The following is a 21,106-nucleotide window of genomic DNA, read 5'->3' on the forward strand; positions in this document are numbered from 1 at the left end:
TCTGCATCCTCTGCTTCTATTAATGTAGCGCAAGAGCCTGGGCCAAGGGAGGGATCTTTCCCAGGCTCTGCACGCCTCTCTATCGCATTTTATCTTCCCCACTGGCTCTGGCTCTCCCAGAGGTCAAGTCTCCTGCCCCATCTACCAGTCTGGTACTCCAAGCCAAATTTGACCCTTGCCTGCCAAAGAGTCAGAGAATGACCTTGTCGCATGTTCTCCTGGGACTGGAGGTTGGAGGGGTGATAGGGGTGCAGGGTTGGGACTCCTACTGGATGGATGTGATGAAGTATCAGTGAGAGAAGGCAGAGAGAGGAGGCCAGCCCCCTGAGCCCATCCACTTTGGTTTTCTTGTTTTTTTTTTTGGTTTTGTTTTTTGTTTTGTTCTGTTTTGTTTTTTAGGGAGAGAGCAATTACATTTGTATTTATTCCTTACCTGTTTAAATATAATATTTAATATAAAAGAATATTTGGGAGACACAGGGTATAATAATATAATGGCCACATGCGATCTATCACACGACGCAAGCCTGGAATGAAGGTTGCCTTCTAGAGACCTAAGCTCCCTGAGCCCCTGGATTCCCGTCTATCTGGCTCCGGCTGCACCCCGTCCAGCATCAACAGTGCCCAGTACCCTGTGGGCTCTTGAGAGATGTTTATGGGTGGAATTTCCCCATTCTTGATACCCCATTCTTGATACAGGGTATCAAGAAACTTGGCTGCTGGACCCCGACGCAGCCCCCACCTCTCTGAGGACGGTCCCTCAGGGAGCCCAAGGCCGCCTCTCCAGACTGATGGAGAAGATGGGACAGGGAGAGGCCTCAGCAGGCCCGGGAGTCAAGGGCTTCATATTCGCACCCAGTCTTCAAGTGAGGCTCAGTGTCACATGGCAGGGAAGGGAGAAATAGGGGACAGGAGTCTAGATCCACGCTCCGGTCTAGGCAGGAATGAGTGGAAGGGACCCGTGTCCTGAAAGTGTGTGTTGGTGGGGGGAATCCTCCAACACAGACTGTGTGCTGGAAGTAGCCGCTGCCACCACCTCTCCGATGTGAGTCCAGGGGTCAGGGCCCGCCTCAGCCCCCAGCTCTGCTCCTTGAGCACTGTGCCCTGGGTGTGCCCTGGGAGCAGGCCTCGGGGAAGGAGGTGAGAAAGGGCCAGGTCCCCTGCAGTATCCTGCAGCCCTGCCCACCTACCAGCAAGGCTTTTCTCCATCTCCTCTAAGGGAACCCCCTCTCCCGGCTGCTGCCACATTCCCACCCCCGCAGCCCCCAGGCCCCTCCTCCCGCTAGGGTGGGAGCACAGCAATTCAAGTTATTTTTAGCCAAGCCTCATCCTCCAGGAGACGCAAGTGGAGGGGAAGCCGCCCCCGCACCTCCAGGAGCTGCTGGTGGAAAACGATTAAAACCAGAGCTGCCAGGCCCGTGCCAGGCGGGCGGCCGCACAGAGACAGGCCCGTTCAGGTCCACTGGGCTCTCACCCTCGGGCTCCTGGGGCTGTGGCCTGGATGCCAAGAGTGGCAGGGGTCTCCGTATGCCCCTCCCAGCCACCACGACCACCAACGCTCAGCCTGCCAGCTCCCGGCCCTGCCATCCCTGCCTACAGTAAGGGGGGCAACCCAGGGCAGCCCCGCTCTCCTCTTTCTCGCCCTCTGAGCAGGGCCCCTGGAGGGTGGGTAGCTGCTCTGTTTCCAGGGAGGATTGGTGGGGGGGGGGCGCAGGGAAGGACCCCAGTGCTGCCTGCCTGGCCTCTTGGCTGCTTCAGATCTGGTCCCAGGAGGGCTACTGAGTCAGACAGAGACCACAGGCCAGGCCCTGGTAGGTGCTTGGCTGGAATGGGTCCCCGGGGCCTCACCACAACCCAGCAGTAGGTAGTGTCCTCATCCCCGTCTTACAGGAGGGGACGCTGAGCCACAGGGGTTCAGGATTTGCTCCAGCTCCCCCAGCTGCTAAGTATCCCGCGGGATCTGGGTCGTACTCTCCAACCTTCACCAGTGGAAGGGCTGGGGCGGAATGTGATGACCAGCCAGTGAACAAGCATGGGGCGGACACAGAAGCAGGACTCCCCCATGTTGTCCTGCGGGCATAAGGTAGGCGCCGCCCCCAACTCTCCGCCGCTTGCCACGGGTTCCAGAGCCCACTCTACCGCAGGGTCACCCCTCAGATGACCGCCCTCCTTTCCCCAAGCCGCCACCAGAGTCTCAAGTGGGGTCCAAGCCCGGAAGAGCTTCCAGAAGTGGCTTTGACTGAGGAGAAGAAGCTGGTGACCCTGAGCAAGTCACTTCACCTGTCTCAGCCTCGGTTTCCTCATCCGCAGCATGGAGTAGCTAAAGAAGCCGCTCAGAGGGTATGGCGAGGACAAGCAGGGACTGAGGAAGAGTGAAGTAAAGCTCCTGGCTCCAGGCCCTGGCGGGGGTCCCTTTCCCTGCTGGAGCCCTGGACTTAGGGCGGTGTGCCAGGAAGGTAGGGATACCCACTGTGGGCCAGGACTCAGGGCTTTGGGGGTACAGCTCAGGGAGGCCCCGATCAGCTGGGATCTGGTGCCAGAGAACCCCCGTAGCCCCTCCCTACCTCTGCCTGGTTTCCCTGCCTTTGAGCCCAACAGCGTGCCTCCTCTGCCAGGAAGACGTCTGGGTTCCTCCTCCAACCTCCAGAGTCTCCTGGCCTGGATGGACCCCTCTGTTCTGCATCTTTTTTTTTTAAAGGTTTTATTTATTGGGGTGCCTGGGTGTCTCAGTGGATTAAGCCTCTGCTTTCCGCTCAGGTCATGATCTCAGGGTCCTGGGGTTGAGCCCTGCTTTAGGTTCTCTGCTCAGCGGGGAGCCTGCTTCCCTCTCTCTCTCTCTGCCTGCCTCTGCCTGCTTGTGATCTCTGTCAAATAAATAAATAAAAATCTTTAAAAGAAAAAGATTTTAATTTATTTATTTGACACAGAGAGAGACATCACAAGTAGGTAGAGAGGCAGGCAGGGGAAGGGGTAAGCAGGCTCCCTGCTGAGCAGAGAGTCCGATGCGCGCGCGGGGCTCAATCCCAGGACCTGGGATCATGACCTGAGCTGAAGGCAGAGGCTTAACCCACTGAGCCACCCAGATGCCCTTCTGTTCTGCATCTTGGTGTGCTGTGCCTACAGCTTCCTCTCCTCCCAACCCTCCAGGCTCTGTGCACAGTAGATGCTCGTGGTGATCGTGGGCGCAGCCCTGGCCTAGCAGACATAAGGGGTTTCAAGCTTGGAGTCCATCCACAGATCTCCTGGGTGGAGCCCGAGGTCATCTTTTCTCTTTGCTGCACGGCAAGCATCCCCCCCAGCCTGAGTGGCTGAACCTATTTTACATGGAGGAAGGGTAGAAGGGGAATGAGGGGCAGCCCCTGGGAAATTGAAGGGTTTACCCAGTGACACAGGTGGGAAAGGGCAGTGCTTAGACCAAAGCTTATTGCCTATGGCCACAAGTCCTTCTTGCCATTTAGGGTCCCCAGGCTTCCTGAGTGTGCCCCTCCTCAGATCCCCAGCTCTGCTCTTTCTGGTGTCCCTTGTGCCTCCCTAAACAGGGCTGGGTTTCCTTCTCCCTCATTCCATCCATGATGTGCTGGGGCCTCGGAGAGGGTTTTCCTGAAGCCCTAAATGGGGAGCAGACAAGAGTAAGCCCAGAGCCCTCCAGTGACCTCCCCCACCCCACCCCCATGGGGTACAACCCTCCTGAGACCCTCATGGCCTCTCTGTCCTTCAGCCTGACGGGAAGATGCTCCCCACCCCCGACCTCTCTTTAGCCTGGGCCTGGACGGTGGACATCCGGGCAGGACAGGGTAAGGGGAAGTGGAGGGGCTGTGGTTGCCATGGCAACGATGCTTCTGGCTCCCTGGAGGCTGCTGGGGAGGGAAAGGAAAGGGTGCCTCCCAGCTCCCCGGCTTCATTCTTCCTTTTCAGACCCTCTTTGTTCAAAAGGAGTTCCCTTGGCTGTTTTGTGTTTTCCACCTCAGAGGCAGGAGTGGGGCGGTGTGGATGTGGGGTGGGGAGGCACTCGGGGGTGCAGTCCTGGCCTGTCCAGCCCCCTCACATGCACCTACTCCACGCCCCCACCCCCTACCCCGCCAGTCAGTTCTCTGAGCCGCTGATCCTCCCCTCTATTCATATCCTGCCAGTCCCCGCCTGCTTGTGGTCGACTGACCCCTGCCTCCTCCCGGGGTCACCGCCACCACCACCACATGCCCTCCTTTCTAGGCCTGTTCTGGGTGAGTGGGTCTGAGAGGAGGCAGGAGCTAACCCAGAGGGACCCCCACTTGGGGCATCTGTTGACCGTAGAGGCCATGGGCTTCTCCCAGGTCATCCTGGGGGGGTGAGTGTTATGGGGTTCCCTCTATGGCCCCACCGGGCACACACCATCCCATCCTCCTCTGGGTCCTGGTGGACATCAGTACCACAGCAGCTCTCCATTGCCTCTAGCAAGTCATGCCCAAGGACTCTTGTCTCTCCCATCTGTGAATTACCGTAATGAGAACCTCGTCTCCCCACAAGACTGCTGTGAGGTCTCAGGAATGCACAGGCAGGCTCTGGGAGGCTTCCTGCCTGCTCAGCCCTGGCTGCGGCTCTCCCTCACTTACAGATGGGGAGACTGAGGCTCAGCGATGCGAAGGCATTCTGCTGGTGAGCGGCAGCAGATTTGAACCCAAACCCTCCTGATGCCCAAACCATGTCCTCCAGTCACTCTGAGGTGGACCGGCAGGGGCAGGACCCACAGGCTTCCCTTTCTCTGCCCTGAGCTCTCTTTGGGAAAGACACCCCACCCTCACCCCCATCACCACCAGGCGCTTGGAGTCACGGGGACCCAACCCACCCTGAAGCACCTGCCAAGAATGGACAGACAGAGCCTCAATCCATAGGTTGGGGGCGGGGTGGAGAAGCAGGTGTATTTGAGAGAGAGAGAGAGAGAGTTCGGGGAGGCTCAGAGGGTTCCCAGGAGAGGGGAGCTCCAGCCTGTCAGCCGCTGCATATTCCATCCTTGGGGCCGTGCTGCCTCCGTGTGGACAACGGGCTCACATTCCCGACTGCAGTTGCCGGAACACTCCTGGGCGGGGGGAGTGGGTGCTGAAAATCAGTGGCCTGGGGCTGTTGAAGGCATACCCAGTGACGTGAGGGATGGGCTGCACCTCCAAGCCTCCATATGAACTGTCCTCTCTTCCTGCCAGGTCCTGAGCTGCAGCCTGGAGTCAAACCCTGTACATCGCCTTTCCTTCTCCAGGAGCTTTGAATCTCAGACTCCGAGAGGTAAGTGAACTTAAGGGTTATATTCCCCATCCTTCTATCCCATACTTCCGCCTCCATCCCCAATAAGTAAAGCACTGCTGGCACACTTCTTATACCAGGGAACTCACTGCTCCGTGGTTTGGGGGAAATTCTGATTGCAGAATTGATCCTCTTCCTTGGATCTTGTATTTGCCTCTATCAGTCACATCTTGGCCTTCTGGAGCCACCCAGGGCCAAAGGGGCCTCGCACTTGGGCATTTCTAAGCAGATCCAAAGCCCAACCCAGTGGTTAGGGGGCTCCTCTTTTCTGTTCCCTAGTCTTCCACAGAGAAAATATCCTGGTTCTGATAATCCACTCGCAGTCCCTCTTATTGGGGCATAGTGGAGGTCCTTATCTCTCTGGAACTGCAGGACTGGGGGGGACCCAGGACGCCTGAGGACTGTCACTTCCCCCGTCCTTGGAGCCTGTCCTCAATTTTAGCACTCAGTTGCCACTGACACTCTTTCCCTAAGCCTTGTCCGCCCTCCAGAGGCCTTGTGGAGAAAAAGCATGGGTGGGACGGACAACGATTAAGCACCTAATGCATACTCAGCGCAGTGTCCAGTGCTTTGCTCAAAGTATCCAGTGTCACCCCGTGAGACAATTATTGTGTTTGTCCCCAGGTTATACTCAGACTGAGGCTGAGAGAGCCAAGACCCGACCTGGTAGAAGAACGGACTGTTATCCCTGTGAAATCCCTCCAGGCTGCCTGGCTTCCTGCCTCCTGATTCTGCCATCCGTGTGGATTTGTGAAATGTGTACATTTAATTCCTCAGATATTTACCAAGGCCCTCCCTGTACCCAGGACGATGCTAGGCGCAGCGAAAACAACTCCGGATGTCTCCGACCCTCTTACTTTGCTGAGTGGGCCCCACTGGATCCTCCTTACTGCAGTTGGGCTGTAGCTCTGGACAAGGCCTGGGTGAGACACTGCCACTGCCAGTCACATGGCGCAGGTGGGTCACATCCTGCCCAGTGGAAGGCTTGTCTGGTCTCCGGGCCTCACCTCTCCATCTTGTGCCCAAGGCACTGGCAAGGGGCCTGGTGGACAGATAGTTGGCCACGTCCAGTGAGTGGCTCTGCCCAAGGCTACAGAGGATGGCAGGTGGACCCAGGCCTCCACGTGGATGGAGTCAAGAGCTGCTCACTCGCAGAGGGTAGAAGTGTGTGGACCCTGGAGGAAGGGTTAAGTTTTTCAGCTTTTTTGTGTCAGAGACTCCTTTGACATCTTAGTGATGTTTACTGATCTCTCTTTCGGAAAATGTGTGTGGGGTGAGTTTGTTTGTTTGTTTAAAGTAATCTCTCCACCCAGAGAACTCTCCGCCCCAAGAGCAAGAGTCTCATGCTCTTCCGACTGAGCCAGCCAGGTGTCTCCCAGAATAATGTTTTTATTTTCATTTTTTAAAAGATTTACTTATTTCACACACACACACACACACACACACACACAGTAAGAGAAGGAACACAAGCAGGGGGAGTGGGAAAGGGAGAAGTAGGCTTCCCGCTGAGCAGAGAGCCCAATTCAGGGCTAGATCCCAGGACCCCGGGATCATGACCTGAGCCAAAGGCATACGCTTAACGACTGAGCCACCCAGGTGCTCCCATAATAATGTGTTTAAATGTGTAAAATAAAACAGGATTATAAGGGATTTTCATGAACAGGGAAGGATGTCCATGAATTATGATTGAATGAATAAAATCAGGTTACAAAAGAGCTTTTTTTTTTTTAAAAGATTTTATTTATTTATTTGAGAAAGCTTGAGGGTGAAAGAGCATAAACGGTTTTGGGGGAGGCAGAGGGAGAAGCAAACTGCCCTGCTGAGCGGGGGGTCCAATGAAGGGCTTGATCCCAGGATCCCAACATCATGACCTGAGCTGAAGGCAGATGCTTAACCAACTGAGCCACGTAGGTGTCCCAAATGAGCTTTTATGGAAGGAAGGAAGGAAGAAAGAAAGGAAGGAAAAAAGGAAGGAAGGAAGGAAGGAAAAAAGGAAGGAAGGGAAGAGAGAGAGAGGAAACTATCCTTATATATAGGGCAGGCCCTGCCGTCTTTCCTTACCTTGAAAAGCATAGCAGCCAATGGCTCCAAGGTCATGTTCCCCTTTGGCCCCTGAATGAGTCCCCTCAGATCACTGTCAAAGCTCCTGGCTCTCATCACTGCTCCCCCTTTGTCTAGCAGCTGGGATCCCACCCTGGGCCAAGCCCTCTAGCAGCTCCAGTGTTCACGTATGGCCATCACCTGTCCTGAATCTGCCTCCCCTGTCAGACTATGGCTCTCTGCTCACTGCCTGCTCTGCCACTGTCCTAACAGCCTGGCAAAACTGAGTTCCGAGCAGGTGTCACTATCCACTTTTTAGGAGCTCACTGTGGGAGCTAGGGCTCAGCCGGAAGGCCACACGATGGAGCAACCTAGTTCCGCTAAAGTCATTCCAGCGCCTTCCGCTGGCCCCTACCTGCCTGGTCCTCTCTCTCAAGGGTGCAGCAGTCAAACCTTCTTCTCTCTGTCTCACCCTTTGCGTCCACCTCTCCCACTCACTGGGCTGAGGTCCTGACTTGCCGGCATGGGGCCACCCCTACTTCCCACAGTCCCCACCTCTGCCCACTGGCTCTCCCATCCGTTCTCAGCAGCCCTTGGGAATGCTCCTCCAGACACCTTCCCTCTGGCCTCAACTGTTTCTTGGCACTGGGTCCCCTGCCAGCATCTGAGCCTGCTTTTCATTCTCCTGACTCACAGTTGCCAGATTTCTCTCCCCCTTCTCAGGAATGCTTTGGTAAGGAGTGACTGCCATGTCCTGCCTCCACATCCTCCTTCCCCCTTCCACATCCCGGCTCTCTGCAGTATGTTCCTGTCACTCCACGAATCCACCTTGCCGAAGAATGCCCATCCAGCCGGTGGTTAATAAATTCCTATTCTGCATCAATGCTATGCCAAGCAGGGGGAAAGGAAAAGTGACCCAACCAGTCCTGAACTCATGGCACTTGTGCCAATGGACACATACACTAGTAAATAAAGAACAGGATTAGAGTCTGGAAAATTCTGTGAAGGAAGCAAAGAGAATGAGAGCACAAAAAAACACCTGGGGAGATGGAGTGGAGTGTATCTATTTTATTTTATCATTATTTATTATTATTTTTTATAAGATACTTTTTTTAAGGTTTTATTTATTTATTTGGCAGAGAGAGAGAGAGAGAGATATCACAAGTAGGCAGAGAGGCAGGCAGAGAGAGAGGGGGAAGCAGGCTCCCCACTGAGCAGAGAGCCCAATGCGATTCGGGGCTCAATCCCAGGACCCTGAGACCAGGACCTGAGCTAAAGGAGGAGGCTTAACCCTCTGAGCCACCCAGGTGCCCCTGGGTGTATTTATTTTAGATGCCCTATCAAAAGGCTTCTCCAAGAAAGCAGGCCATCCAAAGAGCAGTGAGAAGGTAGTCCAGGGGGAGGGAATAGCAAGTGTAAAGGCCCTGAAGTCAGAACAAGGATACATGGGCACCTGGGTGGCTCAGTCAGTTAAATGTCTACCTCTGGCTCAGGTCATGATCTCAGAGTCATGGGATGAAGCTCCAGCATCACACTGCATTAGGCTCCCTGCACTACTCCTTCCCCGCTGCTCATGATCTCTCTCTCCCAAATAAATAAATAAAATCTTAAAAAAAAGAAAAAAAGGAACAAGCATTCATGTTTGGCAGGAAATAAAAAAAGCCCATGGGTTTGGATGGAGAGACGGGAATGATCAGGAGAGGGCTGCCAGGCTTTGGGGAGGTAAAGAGTTTATTTCCAAAGCAAGGAGAGGCCTTTGAAGACTTTCAATGACAAGATCTGCTTTGTGTCTTTAACAACGCCCTCAGCCCCCACTGCTGTGTGGAGACTGAACTGTGGGGGGAAGAGAGGAGAGTTGTCAGGAGGCAAAGCCTAACTCATTTTCGATGTCCAACAGGCATCTCAGATTTAATGCATCTAAACGGAAACATCTGGATCACTGGCCTCCTCGAAACAAAGCAATAAAAGCCCTGTCCCTCCCAACCTTCCCCTTTCTGTGAACAGTACCAGCATTCACCCAGATGTCCAAACCCCAAAACTTAAGGGCCACTCTGGCCTCCATCCTCTCCCTGATCGTCTGCATCCCAGGTCCCGGGTACGTATCCACTCTCCTCCACACCCGCTGCCCCGGCTGGGTTCCAGGTTCCCTCACTCTTCGTGGAGCGGAACACCAGCCTCGTCACAGCTCCCCTGCCTCACCTCTGCCCCCTACAGTCCATCCTCCGCTCAGCAGCCTGGGCTGGGAGAACACAAGTCTGTCACTCTTTGCCTAGCACGCATCCCTCAAGGACTCCCTTCGCCTCCGGGACCTTTCACGAGAACCGGGTCCCAGGAGCTTGGTCCAGGAGGAATGAATGTAGGTAAAACCTGAAGAGCGCACAGCCAGGGTCGTAGCACCGCCTTTGCATCGGCTTGTACCGTCCCGGGCTTCGGAACTTTTCTTCCAAGCGCCGGGGGAAGCTTTTCCAGAAGTACCTTCCGGCCTCGACGACCCTATTCCCGTGCTGCACCGCGGCCTTCTTCTCTCCCTTTCTCTTCCGGCCCAAGGCGCTTCAGCAGCCGCGGGCTTCGGTGAGTCTTGGCCCCGCGGTATCTGGAGCCATCCGCGGCTCCCAGCCGGCGGCCGGACGCAAAACCGGGAAGGACAGGGAGGCCGGCTGCATGACTGTGGGGAGCGGAGGGCGTGGGGCGCGGGTGGACCTTGTGGATTCTCGAGGAGTGGATGGAAGAGGGAGAACTCGGATTTGGGGTAGAACGCAGTGTGGTGAGGGAGGGTTGGTTTCAGGGCCGGCTTAGCCGAGCTCTGGAAGTCGGGATCGTGTCGGGTCGTGCTGAGTAAGTGGAGGCCGGTGGGAAGCGGCAGATTCAAGGCCTCCGTGCTGCACCGGCGTTCTGGCTTCTGGCCTCACGTCCTTCCAGGTCAGCGCCCAGCCAGCCCTGCGAAACCCCCAGCCCTGATCTCCGCTCTCCTCCCCCAGGTGCAGACATGGCCAAGTCCAAGAACCACACCACGCACAACCAGTGTAAGTTCCCCCGCCCGGCCTCGGTGTCCCTTCAGACCCTGGCAAAGATGAGTGGTGCTGGGGCAGGGCAAGGGGACGCTGTGGGCCTGGGGCTGGTTTTGTTTTCGCCAGGATAGCGTTTGGGTTACAGTTGAAGAAGCCAGGGGTCCTCTTGAGATGCCCCCAGGGCTTTGCAGCCGGGATAAGAGCTGGTGCAGACCTCGAGGAGAGGTGCTCTGGGAAGTGATGCTTTTCCCAGGCTGGCCGGCTGTGGTGGTGTGTGGTCTCACTGGAGCAAATCTTGTTTGGTCTAATTCCTTTGCTTCCCTCCCAGCACGAAAATGGCACAGAAACGGCATCAAGAAACCCCGGTCCCAAAGATACGAATCTCTTAAGGGGGTGAGTGAGAGGGGTGTCCGCTTGGCCCCGGTTGCACAGCCACAGTCTCTCCTGTATCTGTTTCCAACTGAGCAGCAACATTAGTAGCTGTCCCTCGTCTTCCCCGGACTACCAAAGCCCACAGGTTTTCTCTCCAGCCAGCTTTGGCCTGCACTTCATGTTCTGCCAAAACTAACAAATCTTTCCTTGACTTTTCCCAGCCCAGGTTGTAACTGCCCATTCGGGTGTAACCTGCCTCCTGAGGGTAGTTGGACTGTCCTCCTTGCTTATCCAGAGCACTTCAAGGGAAGTGCTGCGTAACTCTTAGAGCCTTGCATTCTACCAGCCTGCGGCCTTGATCAGACCCAGTCAGGGCTGGGCTTGGGGGCTGTGCCGAGGAGTTCTAAGGATTGGCTGGAGGGTCTAAACGGATCGGGGTCCTATCTCTCCCCTGTGCCCTTGGTCTCTGGTCTGTGGAATGAACCATTAAATCTCTGGACCTCGGTTTCCCCGTCTTGGTCTCTTTTTCAGTCTCATTTGCTATATATCTATTAGACCAGACTTGATGCTTAACTGACTCCTTCCTTTTAAAGAGGTGGGGGTGACCCTGAGGGGTGTCAGGAAAGCCTCCGCCCTGCAGGCCTGGCAGAGGCAGCAGCCTTCGTGTGTTTGTTCTTTCCCTGTGTGCTTGCATTTGAGCTTCATTGGGCTCTGGGCTTGTAGCCCTGAAAATAACGGTCTGTGTGTGGCATCAGCAGAGTGGAGTGTTGGCTTTGGGTGTTTAGTGCATGTTTCTCTACAGGTAGTTTGTAAGGGATATAGATCTCAGCATTTAAGTTTGACGTAATGCTGTCTATGCCCCCAGTAGGGCTTGGCTAGAGCCCAGTAGTCTCCTCGGTACAGGTGTGGAGAGGGCCACCAGCAGTGGCTTGAGGCCCCACATGCACTTAGAGCCTTTATCTTGCCTTGCCTTCTAGGTAGACCCCAAGTTCCTGAGGAACATGCGCTTTGCCAAGAAGCACAACAAGAAGGGTCTGAAGAAGATGCAGGCCAACAACGCCAAGGCCATGAGTGCACGTGCCGAGGCTATCAAGGCCCTCGTCAAGCCCAAGGAGGTCAAGCCCAAGATCCCAAAGGGCGGCAGCCGCAAGCTCAATCGACTTGCCTACATCGCTCACCCCAAGCTCGGGAAACGTGCTCGTGCCCGCATTGCCAAGGGTCTCAGGCTCTGCCGGCCAAAGTCCAAGGCCAAGGCTCAAACCAAGGCCCAGGCTTCGGCTGCGACTCCGGCTCCAGCTCCTGCTCCTGCTGCAGCTCAGACTCCCAAAGGTGCCCAGGCCCCCACAAAGGCTCCAGTGTAGAGGCTTCTGTCTGCCAGTGTGAGGACAGAAGGACTGGTATGACCCCTGGGCTTCTATCCGCATGGGGCTGGTGTCCTCCTGTGCTATTTGTACAAATAAACCTGCGGCAGGATCTGTCATTTGGCCTGTGTCTGTGGTCCAGGGACTGGAGTGTGGGTGAGAGTTGGGGGAAATGGGGCCCTGGAGTACAAGAAAAGGACCTAGTGAAAGACATGGTGGAGGGCTTTAAGGAGGCTGGGGCACATAGTCAGCTGGCTTGGACAGTCTGGTGGAGAAAGAGAAGTCCCAAATATCCTGGTAAGCCTTAAAGTTGACCCTGGGGATAAAGAGAAGGACCCTGATGAGTTTTGGACTCTGGCCTGAGGCGGTCCGGACTTAGGCTGTTCTAGTGTACTCAGCCAGCATCCACCACTCTGGGTTGTGCTGGGGCCTCTGGGACACAGGGCTGTGGAGGCACCGCCTTAACTAGCACAACTGGGCCAGACCTGACGGTACCCCCTGGATCAGCTGCTTCATCTGCAGAGTAGAGCAGCTAGCGAAGCAACTGGTATAGAGACTGGTCATGCAGTCCTCAGAAGCAGTCTTTGAGTATGGTTGTCCTATAATGTGTGGACCAGCCTTGGGCACATGGGGGGTTCCGAAAGGGTTGCACTTCCTGGGGCACCTGGGTGGCTCAGGTGGTTAAGCATCCAGACTCTTGATTTCAGGCTCAGATCATGATCTCAGGGTTCTGGGATCAAGCCCCAAGTTGGGTCTCCTGCTCAGGAAGGGGCCTGCGCTCTCCCCTGCCCCTCCCCACCCGCTGCACCTGCACACACTCCCAGATCTTAAAAATGGAGGCAACAGGTAACATCCCATGATAAATGGTCCCTCTTGCTCTAAAGTAGGTATTCTTCTCCATTTCATATGGAAGGGAACACTCAAGATCGTGGAGCTCTGGGACGGAAGTAGCACTGGGACCCAGGCAGCCCATATAGGACCCCAGAAAGTGCACAGTCAGGGCTGGGCTGCTAGCTCCTGACTGTCATCCTGGCATGCTCTGGATTGCCGACCGCCCAACACCAAGCAGTGTCAGTTAGGTGGGGTCTTGAACCAGGATCAGGTTTTCTGTCCTGAAGGTAGTTTGGCCCAGCCTGAGATCATCAGGTCAGGTGGCTTCCAGTAAGGCCTGTGTTCTAGTCCCCATGATGGCATGAAGACTCCTTTCCCCTGTCCTCCTGCTGCAGTCTGAAGAGGGAGGCCAGACCCCACCCAGGTCAGGGGCTTCAGCTAGGCTTGCTTAAGGTCACAATCAGCTTGCTATCAGCCTCTAGCTCCCACATGGCACCTCCCTTGTATAGAAAGCACAAGTCCCTAGTTTTTGCATCTCAAATCTTGATTCCCATTACCTACAAACTATGTGGCATTGGGCAAACTATTCTAGCAGAGCTTCTATAGGGGCTCAGTGAAGCCTGCCCCCAGGGGCTGCTGGGAGGGCTCAAAGCAGATGGAGCTGGCCAAAGTCCTGTCCTGGCACAAGCAGCGGCTGAAGGACACAGAACCCGGCTGTGGACTTCCTTTGGCCACAACTAGAACTTCAAACCCTTGCCCTCTGTCTCACCCCATGCCTGCGGAGGTCCAAACAGGACTGGATCAGATCAGCTAGAGGAGCCATAGTGACTCTTGGTCCTGCCCAGAGCCCCACTGAGCAGGGCTGACATACCAAAGCCTCACTCGGCCACTCAGCACACACTGATCCTGCCCGAGGTATAGGGACCCTCAGATGAACTGACTGGTCCACCAGCGCTCCTGCTCCTCTGTGACTCATGCTCCCAACACCAGAGCAGGGGCTACACCCCCTTGCTGTCATCCTGAGGGGCTGATGAATATTAGCAGTTGTGGCGTCTCAGCTTCCCTCTACTTGCCCCACATCTGGCAGGGCTCAGCTGGCCTTCAGCTCTAGTCCTGTCTCGGGATCCTGAGTTGCTCCCAGAAAGCCAGAAGTGTTTCCCTGAGATCTATGCTTTGGTTTCCTCCTTAGAATGGTATCCCCGACCTTTTAAGTCAGAAAAAGGTGTAGCGGCCACTGAGAACAGGAACTATGGTCCCTTGATGCTGGACACAGACATGGCTGGGTGGTAGTGGATGAGTGTGCGGTAGGGCACAGAGCAGCATGGGGTCGTAGGGAAGTACCCAGAGCCAGGCTTAGTTTTACCATCTGTGAAATGAAGATGGGAATCGCATGGCCCCAGAGAATAACAGAATCCCTGCTCCATGAATGTCCTTTTTCTCAGTACTGCAGAACTGGCCCTGTCCACACGCAGACTTTATTGTTGAGTGTGGGGCAGAGGGATCCTTGCCTTGACACTGGTCTGGTGGACGCTCCCGGGGTAGAGGTTGGGGAGCCTGGGACTCAGCCATCACTGGGCAGGGCAGGCACACTAGCCAGAGCAGGCAGCAGCCGTGTGTATATGTCAACCCCACGGAGGAACACGGCCTCGTGCAACCGTTCATCATGGTCGTGCAGCAGCACAGGTGTGCGGTTCATGGGTGAGAAACCCAGCGCCGGGACCCCCACCTGCAGGGCGGCAAGGAGAAGCCATGAGGAGAAGGGCCAGCATCCAGGTCCACCCCCTGCCCACCCACTGCAAACAGCTCACCGCACGGAGGTAGCGGCTATCAGTGGCAGCGGGGAAGATCTCTGGCTCCAGAGTGAGCTTCCTGTGGAGAGAGGAGCCTGGTGAATGAGGAGGCAGAGAGGGGAGAGGGCAAGGGAGAAACTGAAGGGGCAAAGGAAGGTGGAAGGGAGGTAGGAGGAGAAAAGAGGAAAGGGGAAGAGAAAGGCTGCCCATGTGCTCACATGTCCTTGCAGGCCCCGCTAAATGCTGCCCACCAGGGGTCTGAGTCATCAGTAGATGTCACTCGGGGCTCCGTCCACTTCTGGAATGGGGGCAGGATAGCAGGATCAAGACAGGGCCTGGACATCTTCCCCTATTCTTCACAGGCTACTCTGAGCCTGGCCTAGGCACACACCCACTCAGCCCCACCTTCTACCGCGGCTTCCAGCCACCTACCCAGATAGCCAGTCGGCCGGTCCAGCCACAGGCCCTCTTTCAGTCCCTTAAAGGCCACAGGTCTGGGACCTGCCCTCCATCTACTTACTTCCTGTCCAGCTTTCCTATCCTAGGTCTCTTCCTAGAGACCTAGGATAGGAGACCTAGGAGACCTAGGACCTGGCTCTCCCAGACCTCTCAGACTGGCCAACTGTTTGTTACAGGTTCTCAGAGTGCGGGGTCCCACCCCTTCCTAAACCGAGTGTGTTCAGACTCATATAAAAGTAGTAGTATATAAATGTTTAATTGAGGTCTTTTCGTCTCTTCATGCTGTAAGAACAATGAGGCCGTGAACTGTGTCTAATTTCACTTCTACGGTATCCCCAGCACTCAACAGTCACCTGCACCATGAATGCTTATTGAATAAAATGTGTCCCTCACAGCTACAGACACCCAGATGTAGCTGAGCACCCACTGCCACCAGGACACACACCCAGCAAGCCCAGGCTCCCCAGCTCCCACAGCATCCGACCGTGGGTCCCAGCTGATACCTGAGCAAACTCGAAGGTGACCCCCTCACCAGCTGCCCGGCACCAGCCCTGCAGCTGCTCCTCGAAAGCCTATGAGAAGGGAGATGAGCTGACCTCTCCGGCTTTCCCTGAGCCTCCAGCCCAGGACTGAAGACCCGGCTCCCCGCTCCAAACCCAGGCGGAGAGGGCACCTTCAGGTCCACGTCTGGTGCCACACGGAAGTCAAAGCTGGCGCTCATAGTTGCAGGTACCACATTATAGGCCACGCCGCCCTCTAGCTTGGTCAGGTTCACGGAGGTCACAGCCCCAGCCTTCAGGTGGGGGTCTGACTGCAGCCTGCGGTGGGAGGCGGGGCAGGGGCGGCAGGGGGAACAGCAGATGAAGAGCCTCCCTTCTCTGGCAGGGCCACCCCCCAGACCCCCATCCTCTTTCCCAGGCTGCCTCACCTCTGTCTCTCCTTCTCCCGGAAAGCCAGGACTGAGCTCACCACCTTGTGCTAGGAGAGTGTGAGGTCAGATGTGAGTGTGGCCCCAGGAGAGAGCCTCGGGGATTCCCAAACTCCCTCCCTGTGTGCCACGCACCAGCTTCTCTGCTGCCGTGTCCTCGATGAAGCGTGAGCTGTGGCCTGGCTTCCCAGTGCTCGAGATCCGTACCCCTGGGAGATGAGGGAGAAGTGGGTGTCTTCAGCATGGGAGGGGCTGGAAAAGTGACCAGCCTGGGGGTGGGCCCCAGCCTTCCCCTCATCCCAAGCTGATCTGGCAGGGTTGTTCTCCTTAGAACGCAAGGTGTAGAGCTGGTTTCTGTCCATGGGGGGCTTCCCTCAGAAGCTCAGGAAGAAGTCCAGGTGGAGAGGGGCTCTGGGTTCAAGGCCTACTCAGGCCCCGACATGCTGCATGACTCTTGGGAGGCCCCTCTGGCCCCTCTCCCCTTCTGGCCTGGCATCCCAGTGCATAATGATGCCCTCCCTCCAAGCCCATACTCACACCAGGGGCTCCGCTCACTGTAAAAGACAGTGAAGGCATCAGTGGGGTTGGCCAGGCCTGGGGAGGGAGAGGGGATTCAGAGCGTGGAGTGGCCCAGCCCCTAACAGCCTCTCTGTCCCCTCTCAGCCGCTCAGGGGCCTGCCAGCCTGTTCACCTTCATCCAGGGCAAAGCCAGCCTTCAGGGCCTGGAACTCGGGCCGCTGTACAAACAGCTCCATGCCTTGGTGACCCCCAACTTCCTCATCTGTCAAAGCAGCAGGGACACGAGATGAAGGATCTGTCCCTATCACCAAAGCCTCCTGCTTCTGAAAACTGGCTCTCCCCAAGCCACTCCTACCTGGCACAAAGGTCATGTGGATGGTCCTGGGGAAATGGTGGCCTTCAGCCTTCAGCCTCCTCACAGCCTCCAGGTACCTGAGGGGCAGTGACAGGGTATAAGCCAGGTGCTGGGGGAGCCACCAGATATTTGGGCGGGCAGGCTGGAGCCCTGGGCCCCTGCAGCCTGCTCTGCCACAGCCTGGCAGGGGACTCTGTCCTTCAGTCTCCCCATCCATGTCAAGGTGAGAATTCCTGTTCAAGATAAGGGGTCAGGGTGTTCCTTGGCATTGAGATTCTCCAATCACACCCAAACCAGGCCCTGGGTCAATTCAGTGAGCCAGAAGGGGCACTGTGGGGGACAGGAAATGGAGGACACTCACTGGATGCTGACACACTTCATGTCCTGGGTACCCCTGGCGTAGATGTAGCCCTCAGCATCCTTGAAGGCCTCAAAGGGGTCATGACTCCAGTGTTCCTGGGGCAGAGATGAGAAGAGGCCCCAAATTTAGTCATTAATCTACTCTGCTCAACTGTGCCTCTGATCTAGAAGCCTACCCTAGGGTTGAGGTGACAAGTGGGGTGGTGAAGGGGACAGAAGCGGGCCAAGAGTGCAGCAGACTGCAGTCCCTCATCTCTGCTCCCACTACTACCCCGGGCACAGAACGGACCCCTGGGCAAAGGCTGCCTGAACATAGTCATGTCCTATGAGATGGGGAGTCAGTTTAAGACAAGCCCCTGAGGCTCTCTGGGGTCCAATGGGGGGTCTGAGTCATATGTGTACCCCAAGGCCTGCACTGCTTCCCACGCCCCACACACCTTGAAAACAGGCACCACGTCCGTGTGAGAGTTGAGTAAGACAGAGGAGAGTCTGGGGTTGGTGCCCAGCCATGTCAGAATGGTCACCACACGGCCAGGTGCCACCTGGAGAGGACCAGGAGGTGAGCGGGTGCCCCGATGCCACCTCCCCTCCCCATAACGGGCCCTAGGCTCACCTCCACTTTCTGACAGCCTAGGCCCAGCTGGCACGCTCTCTCCTCAAGGAAGGCCACGGCAGCCCCTGGGGACACAGAGAGTCTTGGGGCTGCTTCTGCCTACCCCCACCTCCCACCAGCCCAGGGAAAGCTAGGGGTACATCCAGAGAGGGGAGCCCATCCTGAAACAGGCTGCTGCCTCCGCAATGCAGTTCCACACCCCTCGGGGACACCTGCATTTCTGTCTCTAAGGGAGAAGATATCTTTGGCCAGTCAGTGACCCTTTGTGGAATGTCAGGTGGGAAGTCCATAGTTAGAAACAGGAGTGACTGCTCTCTTCCTTAGGGATGGGAAAACTGGTGCACAGGCATGAGATTCACCCCATGTGCCCCAGCTGGTAAATACGGGGCAGGGGTTTGGATCCATGTCCACAATTCCCAGCCACCAAGCTTGATTTCCTAAGGGCTGTGGTCTTTGTCCTGCCCAGTAGGCTTCTTGGAGCTCCTTCCCTTGGAGCTGTCTGGTCTCCCCTCTACCCGTCCTCAAAGCCGGGGTAGTGAGGCGAAGTTGTTCCCGAACCAGCCACTAGTCCGCTGACCTGGGGAACCGCTAGGGGCGTGGAGGTGCCAGTTGAGGTTAACAGAGTGGGACTCAGCTGGGTGACAGTGGTTGGAGTCTGGTGTAAGGCAGTCCCCTCCCCGGGACCCCACCGCAGGCCCTGGAACCGCCGCGTTCTCACCGTAGTCCGGCTGGGGCTGGACCGTGCGGATGCGCAGGTACTGGCGGAAGAGCGTCACGGACGGGTGCTCGCCCTCGCGACCCTCGCTGGCCATGGCGCTGCGCAGGGTGAGCTAGGGGCAAAGCGAGTGGCTACCTACCCCTCCCAGCCGCTGCGGCCCCGTGGACTCCATCTACTCACGCCCCTGCCCCAGGGCGTTTCCCCGCACGTCCCACAGGGAGAAGACCCCCTGTTTTCGGAGCCCCCATTCTGTTTCAGGAGGTGTGCTAGTCGCTTTCAACACATTTCCGTATTGAATCCGCCAAAGAGCCCCGGGAAGTTTGTGCCTCTGCATACCTGCCTACTTTACAGACAGAGGAGAAGGCTGAGGCTGAGAGATTCAGAGACAGCTAGACAGTAGCTGAGCCCGTTCTGAACCCAGACATGGGCTCTTCCTACCCTCTTCAAAAAAAATTTTCCCGGGGCGCCTGGGTGGCTCAGTGGGTTAAAGCCTCTGCCTTCAGCTCGGGTCATGATCCCAGGGTCCTGGGATCGAGCCCCGCATCGGGCTCTCTGCTCAGTGGAGAGCCTGCTTCTGCCTCTCTCTCTCTCTCTCTACCTGCCTCTCAGCCTACTTGTGATCTCTGACAAATAAATAAATAAAATCTTTAAAAAAAAAAAAAAATTTCCCGACTGCCCGGATTTTATGCCACATAACCCCAGACCCTTTACCCCTCTCCGGGGTCCCACCTCGCTCTCTGCTGGTCTTGGGCAGGCGCCTGCTTCTCAGCGCCAGCCGGGGACTGTGGCCCAGGGCTCAGGGTCCTGCGAGGTCGAGGGCTCAGAACCGCCCCCTCCGCCCACCACGTGGCCGGACCGGATCCCGGGGCGGGGCCGAAGACTGCGAGCAAGGGCCACCTACGACCCCGTGGCCGCGACGACAAAGGCGTCTTCGCCCGCCCCAGGTTCCGACCTCCTCTCGGATTACGGGATCCTGCGATCCTCCCCGGGGTCAGCCACCGCCGCCGCCGCCGCCAGCTCCGCCCCGGCGGCCGTCTGCCGGCCCTACCAGGCCCCGCCCCCAAGCCCGCCCCCAGGCCCCGCCCCGCTGGACTAGTCTGCGAGCCGCGGGTAGTCCCGCCGGGAGAGGGCTCTACCTCCCGCAATCTCCAGATGGGGCGGGGGAGAGAGGAGAGCGGATTCCGACACAGGAGGGGGAGTCTGCCCGCTCAGGCGCCCCTCTTGGGGTACAGCGCTACAAAGTCCTGCCAGAGCTGGCCCTGCCTACTCCCCCGTCCCCTCCCGCGAATCTCTTGACTTCTTCCCTTTCCGTGTCTCAGCTCCTCAGGCAGGTCCCCGCTGATTGCCCCAGCCCCCTGTGTGGACAGGTTTTTGGTTAATAACTGTCCCCTGTAAGTTCCAGAAGGCTGGCTGCTCCATGTACCCACAGGATTCTGTCGCCGGGGGGTGGGGTGGGTGGGTACAGAGCAGGGTCAGAGAGGCCGCCAGACACGTGCCAGGAACGGAGGATAAAGGGGCAGAGGAGAGGCACATGTGTGACTTCGTGTGAGATCATGCGAGTGTGCCACTGTGGGAGGTAATCCAACAGTGTGTATCAGCGTGCATGTGTGTGACAACGCGAGTGTGAGATGTGGTTGGTGTGGCAGCGTCTGTGTGACAGAGGATGTCATGGTGAGAAGATGTAACCAGATGGCTGTATGATCATGTGAGAGGGGCTGAGCAGCACAAGAGCGTGCATGTGGCATACTCTTGGCTGACCCTGTGCCAGGCTCCCTGGCTCTCCTGCAGCCACCAGAGAGGGAGGATAAAGAGGCACAGGTGTCCCACTGGCCACCCCCAGGCTGCACACAGTTGTAGCTGCCCACTTGGGTGTCTGGGTGTCCTTTGTACTCTCAACCAGTTCTGCCCCCTGCTATAGGGGCTGAGTCAGTGTGGGGAGAGGCAGGGCTGAAGACTTCAACCTTTGTGCTCCGAGGAGGCAGGCTGGGAGGGAAGGGAAGGGGAGGGGGGTCCATCCCAATCCTCCTGGGGTTTAAGTTTGATCTGCTTGCTGACCCATACATACCCAGGGGCAAGCAGGCTTGGCAGTTCACCACCAGTGCTGTGTTAATTGTTAAACCACATTCCCCACTTCTATCCCTACACATCCTGCTCCCTTTGGCCATAGGTACGGCATTCCTGACTCACTGGCACAACGGCTAGACCCTGGACTTCCTACCAACCCCAGTGGTCACACGACAACAGTAACACCCGCTCCCCCAGACCCCCACAAGCCCCGTGAGACCAAGTGCTCTATATACCTAGACTGAGTCAATTTTAAAACCAAATTTTGAGCCAGGTATTACCATCATGCCCGGTTTACAGTCACAGAGTAGTGAGGGCAGCTAGCTAAGAAGTAGACCATCTCGGGCTGCTGAAGCCTCCCTCCAGCTCCCAGCCCCCAAGCAGTCCCGGACCTGCCTCTCACTCCCACCCCACCTG

At 56.7% G+C, this 21,106-nt stretch overlaps 2 protein-coding genes across 2 annotated transcripts; one reads left to right on the forward strand and one right to left on the reverse strand.

Annotated features, from left to right (window-relative positions):
• Positions 1 to 9,780: 9,780 nt before the first annotated feature.
• RPL29 (ribosomal protein L29) lies at positions 9,781 to 12,171 on the forward strand. Its single transcript, XM_044253458.1, has 4 exons — positions 9,781 to 9,882; positions 10,290 to 10,334; positions 10,648 to 10,712; positions 11,669 to 12,171. The coding sequence occupies exons 2-4, from the start codon at positions 10,298 to 10,300 to the stop codon at positions 12,050 to 12,052; spliced, it is 486 nt and encodes a 161-aa protein (XP_044109393.1). The 5' UTR covers positions 9,781 to 9,882; positions 10,290 to 10,297; the 3' UTR covers positions 12,053 to 12,171.
• Positions 12,172 to 14,312: 2,141 nt separating this feature from the next.
• Positions 14,313 to 19,531, reverse strand: LOC122909371 (aminoacylase-1). The gene is made up of 15 exons (XM_044253459.1): positions 19,355 to 19,531; positions 18,626 to 18,737; positions 17,908 to 17,972; positions 17,732 to 17,836; positions 17,296 to 17,390; positions 16,935 to 17,011; positions 16,752 to 16,841; positions 16,598 to 16,654; positions 16,196 to 16,269; positions 16,061 to 16,110; positions 15,806 to 15,950; positions 15,636 to 15,704; positions 14,892 to 14,971; positions 14,692 to 14,752; positions 14,313 to 14,609 (listed from the first exon to the last, which is right to left on the reverse strand). The coding sequence occupies exons 2-15, from the start codon at positions 18,717 to 18,719 to the stop codon at positions 14,445 to 14,447; spliced, it is 1,227 nt and encodes a 408-aa protein (XP_044109394.1). The 5' UTR covers positions 18,720 to 18,737; positions 19,355 to 19,531; the 3' UTR covers positions 14,313 to 14,444.
• Between the last annotated feature and the right edge of the window lie 1,575 nt (positions 19,532 to 21,106).

Source organism: Neovison vison, chromosome 6 (assembly GCF_020171115.1).
Source record: "Neovison vison isolate M4711 chromosome 6, ASM_NN_V1, whole genome shotgun sequence".
Lineage (NCBI taxonomy): Eukaryota > Metazoa > Chordata > Mammalia > Carnivora > Mustelidae > Neogale > Neogale vison.

Bases quoted from the DNA above. Each gene is read 5' to 3' on its own strand.
- LOC122909371 (XM_044253459.1), bottom strand. From the start codon at position 18,719: ATGGCCAGCGAGGGTCGCGAGGGCGAGCACCCGTCCGTGACGCTCTTC. The intron at 17,973-18,625 runs GTGAGAACGCGG...CTGTGTCCCCAG, and splicing joins CCAGCCCCAGCCGGACTACG to GGGCTGCCGTGGCCTTCCTT. The intron at 15,951-16,060 runs GTGAGGCAGCCT...CTCCCACCGCAG, and splicing joins CGGGAGAAGGAGAGACAGAG to GCTGCAGTCAGACCCCCACC.
- RPL29 (XM_044253458.1), top strand. From the start codon at position 10,298: ATGGCCAAGTCCAAGAACCACACCACGCACAACCAGT. The intron at 10,335-10,647 runs GTAAGTTCCCCC...CTTCCCTCCCAG, and splicing joins CCACACCACGCACAACCAGT to CACGAAAATGGCACAGAAAC. The intron at 10,713-11,668 runs GTGAGTGAGAGG...CTTGCCTTCTAG, and splicing joins GATACGAATCTCTTAAGGGG to GTAGACCCCAAGTTCCTGAG.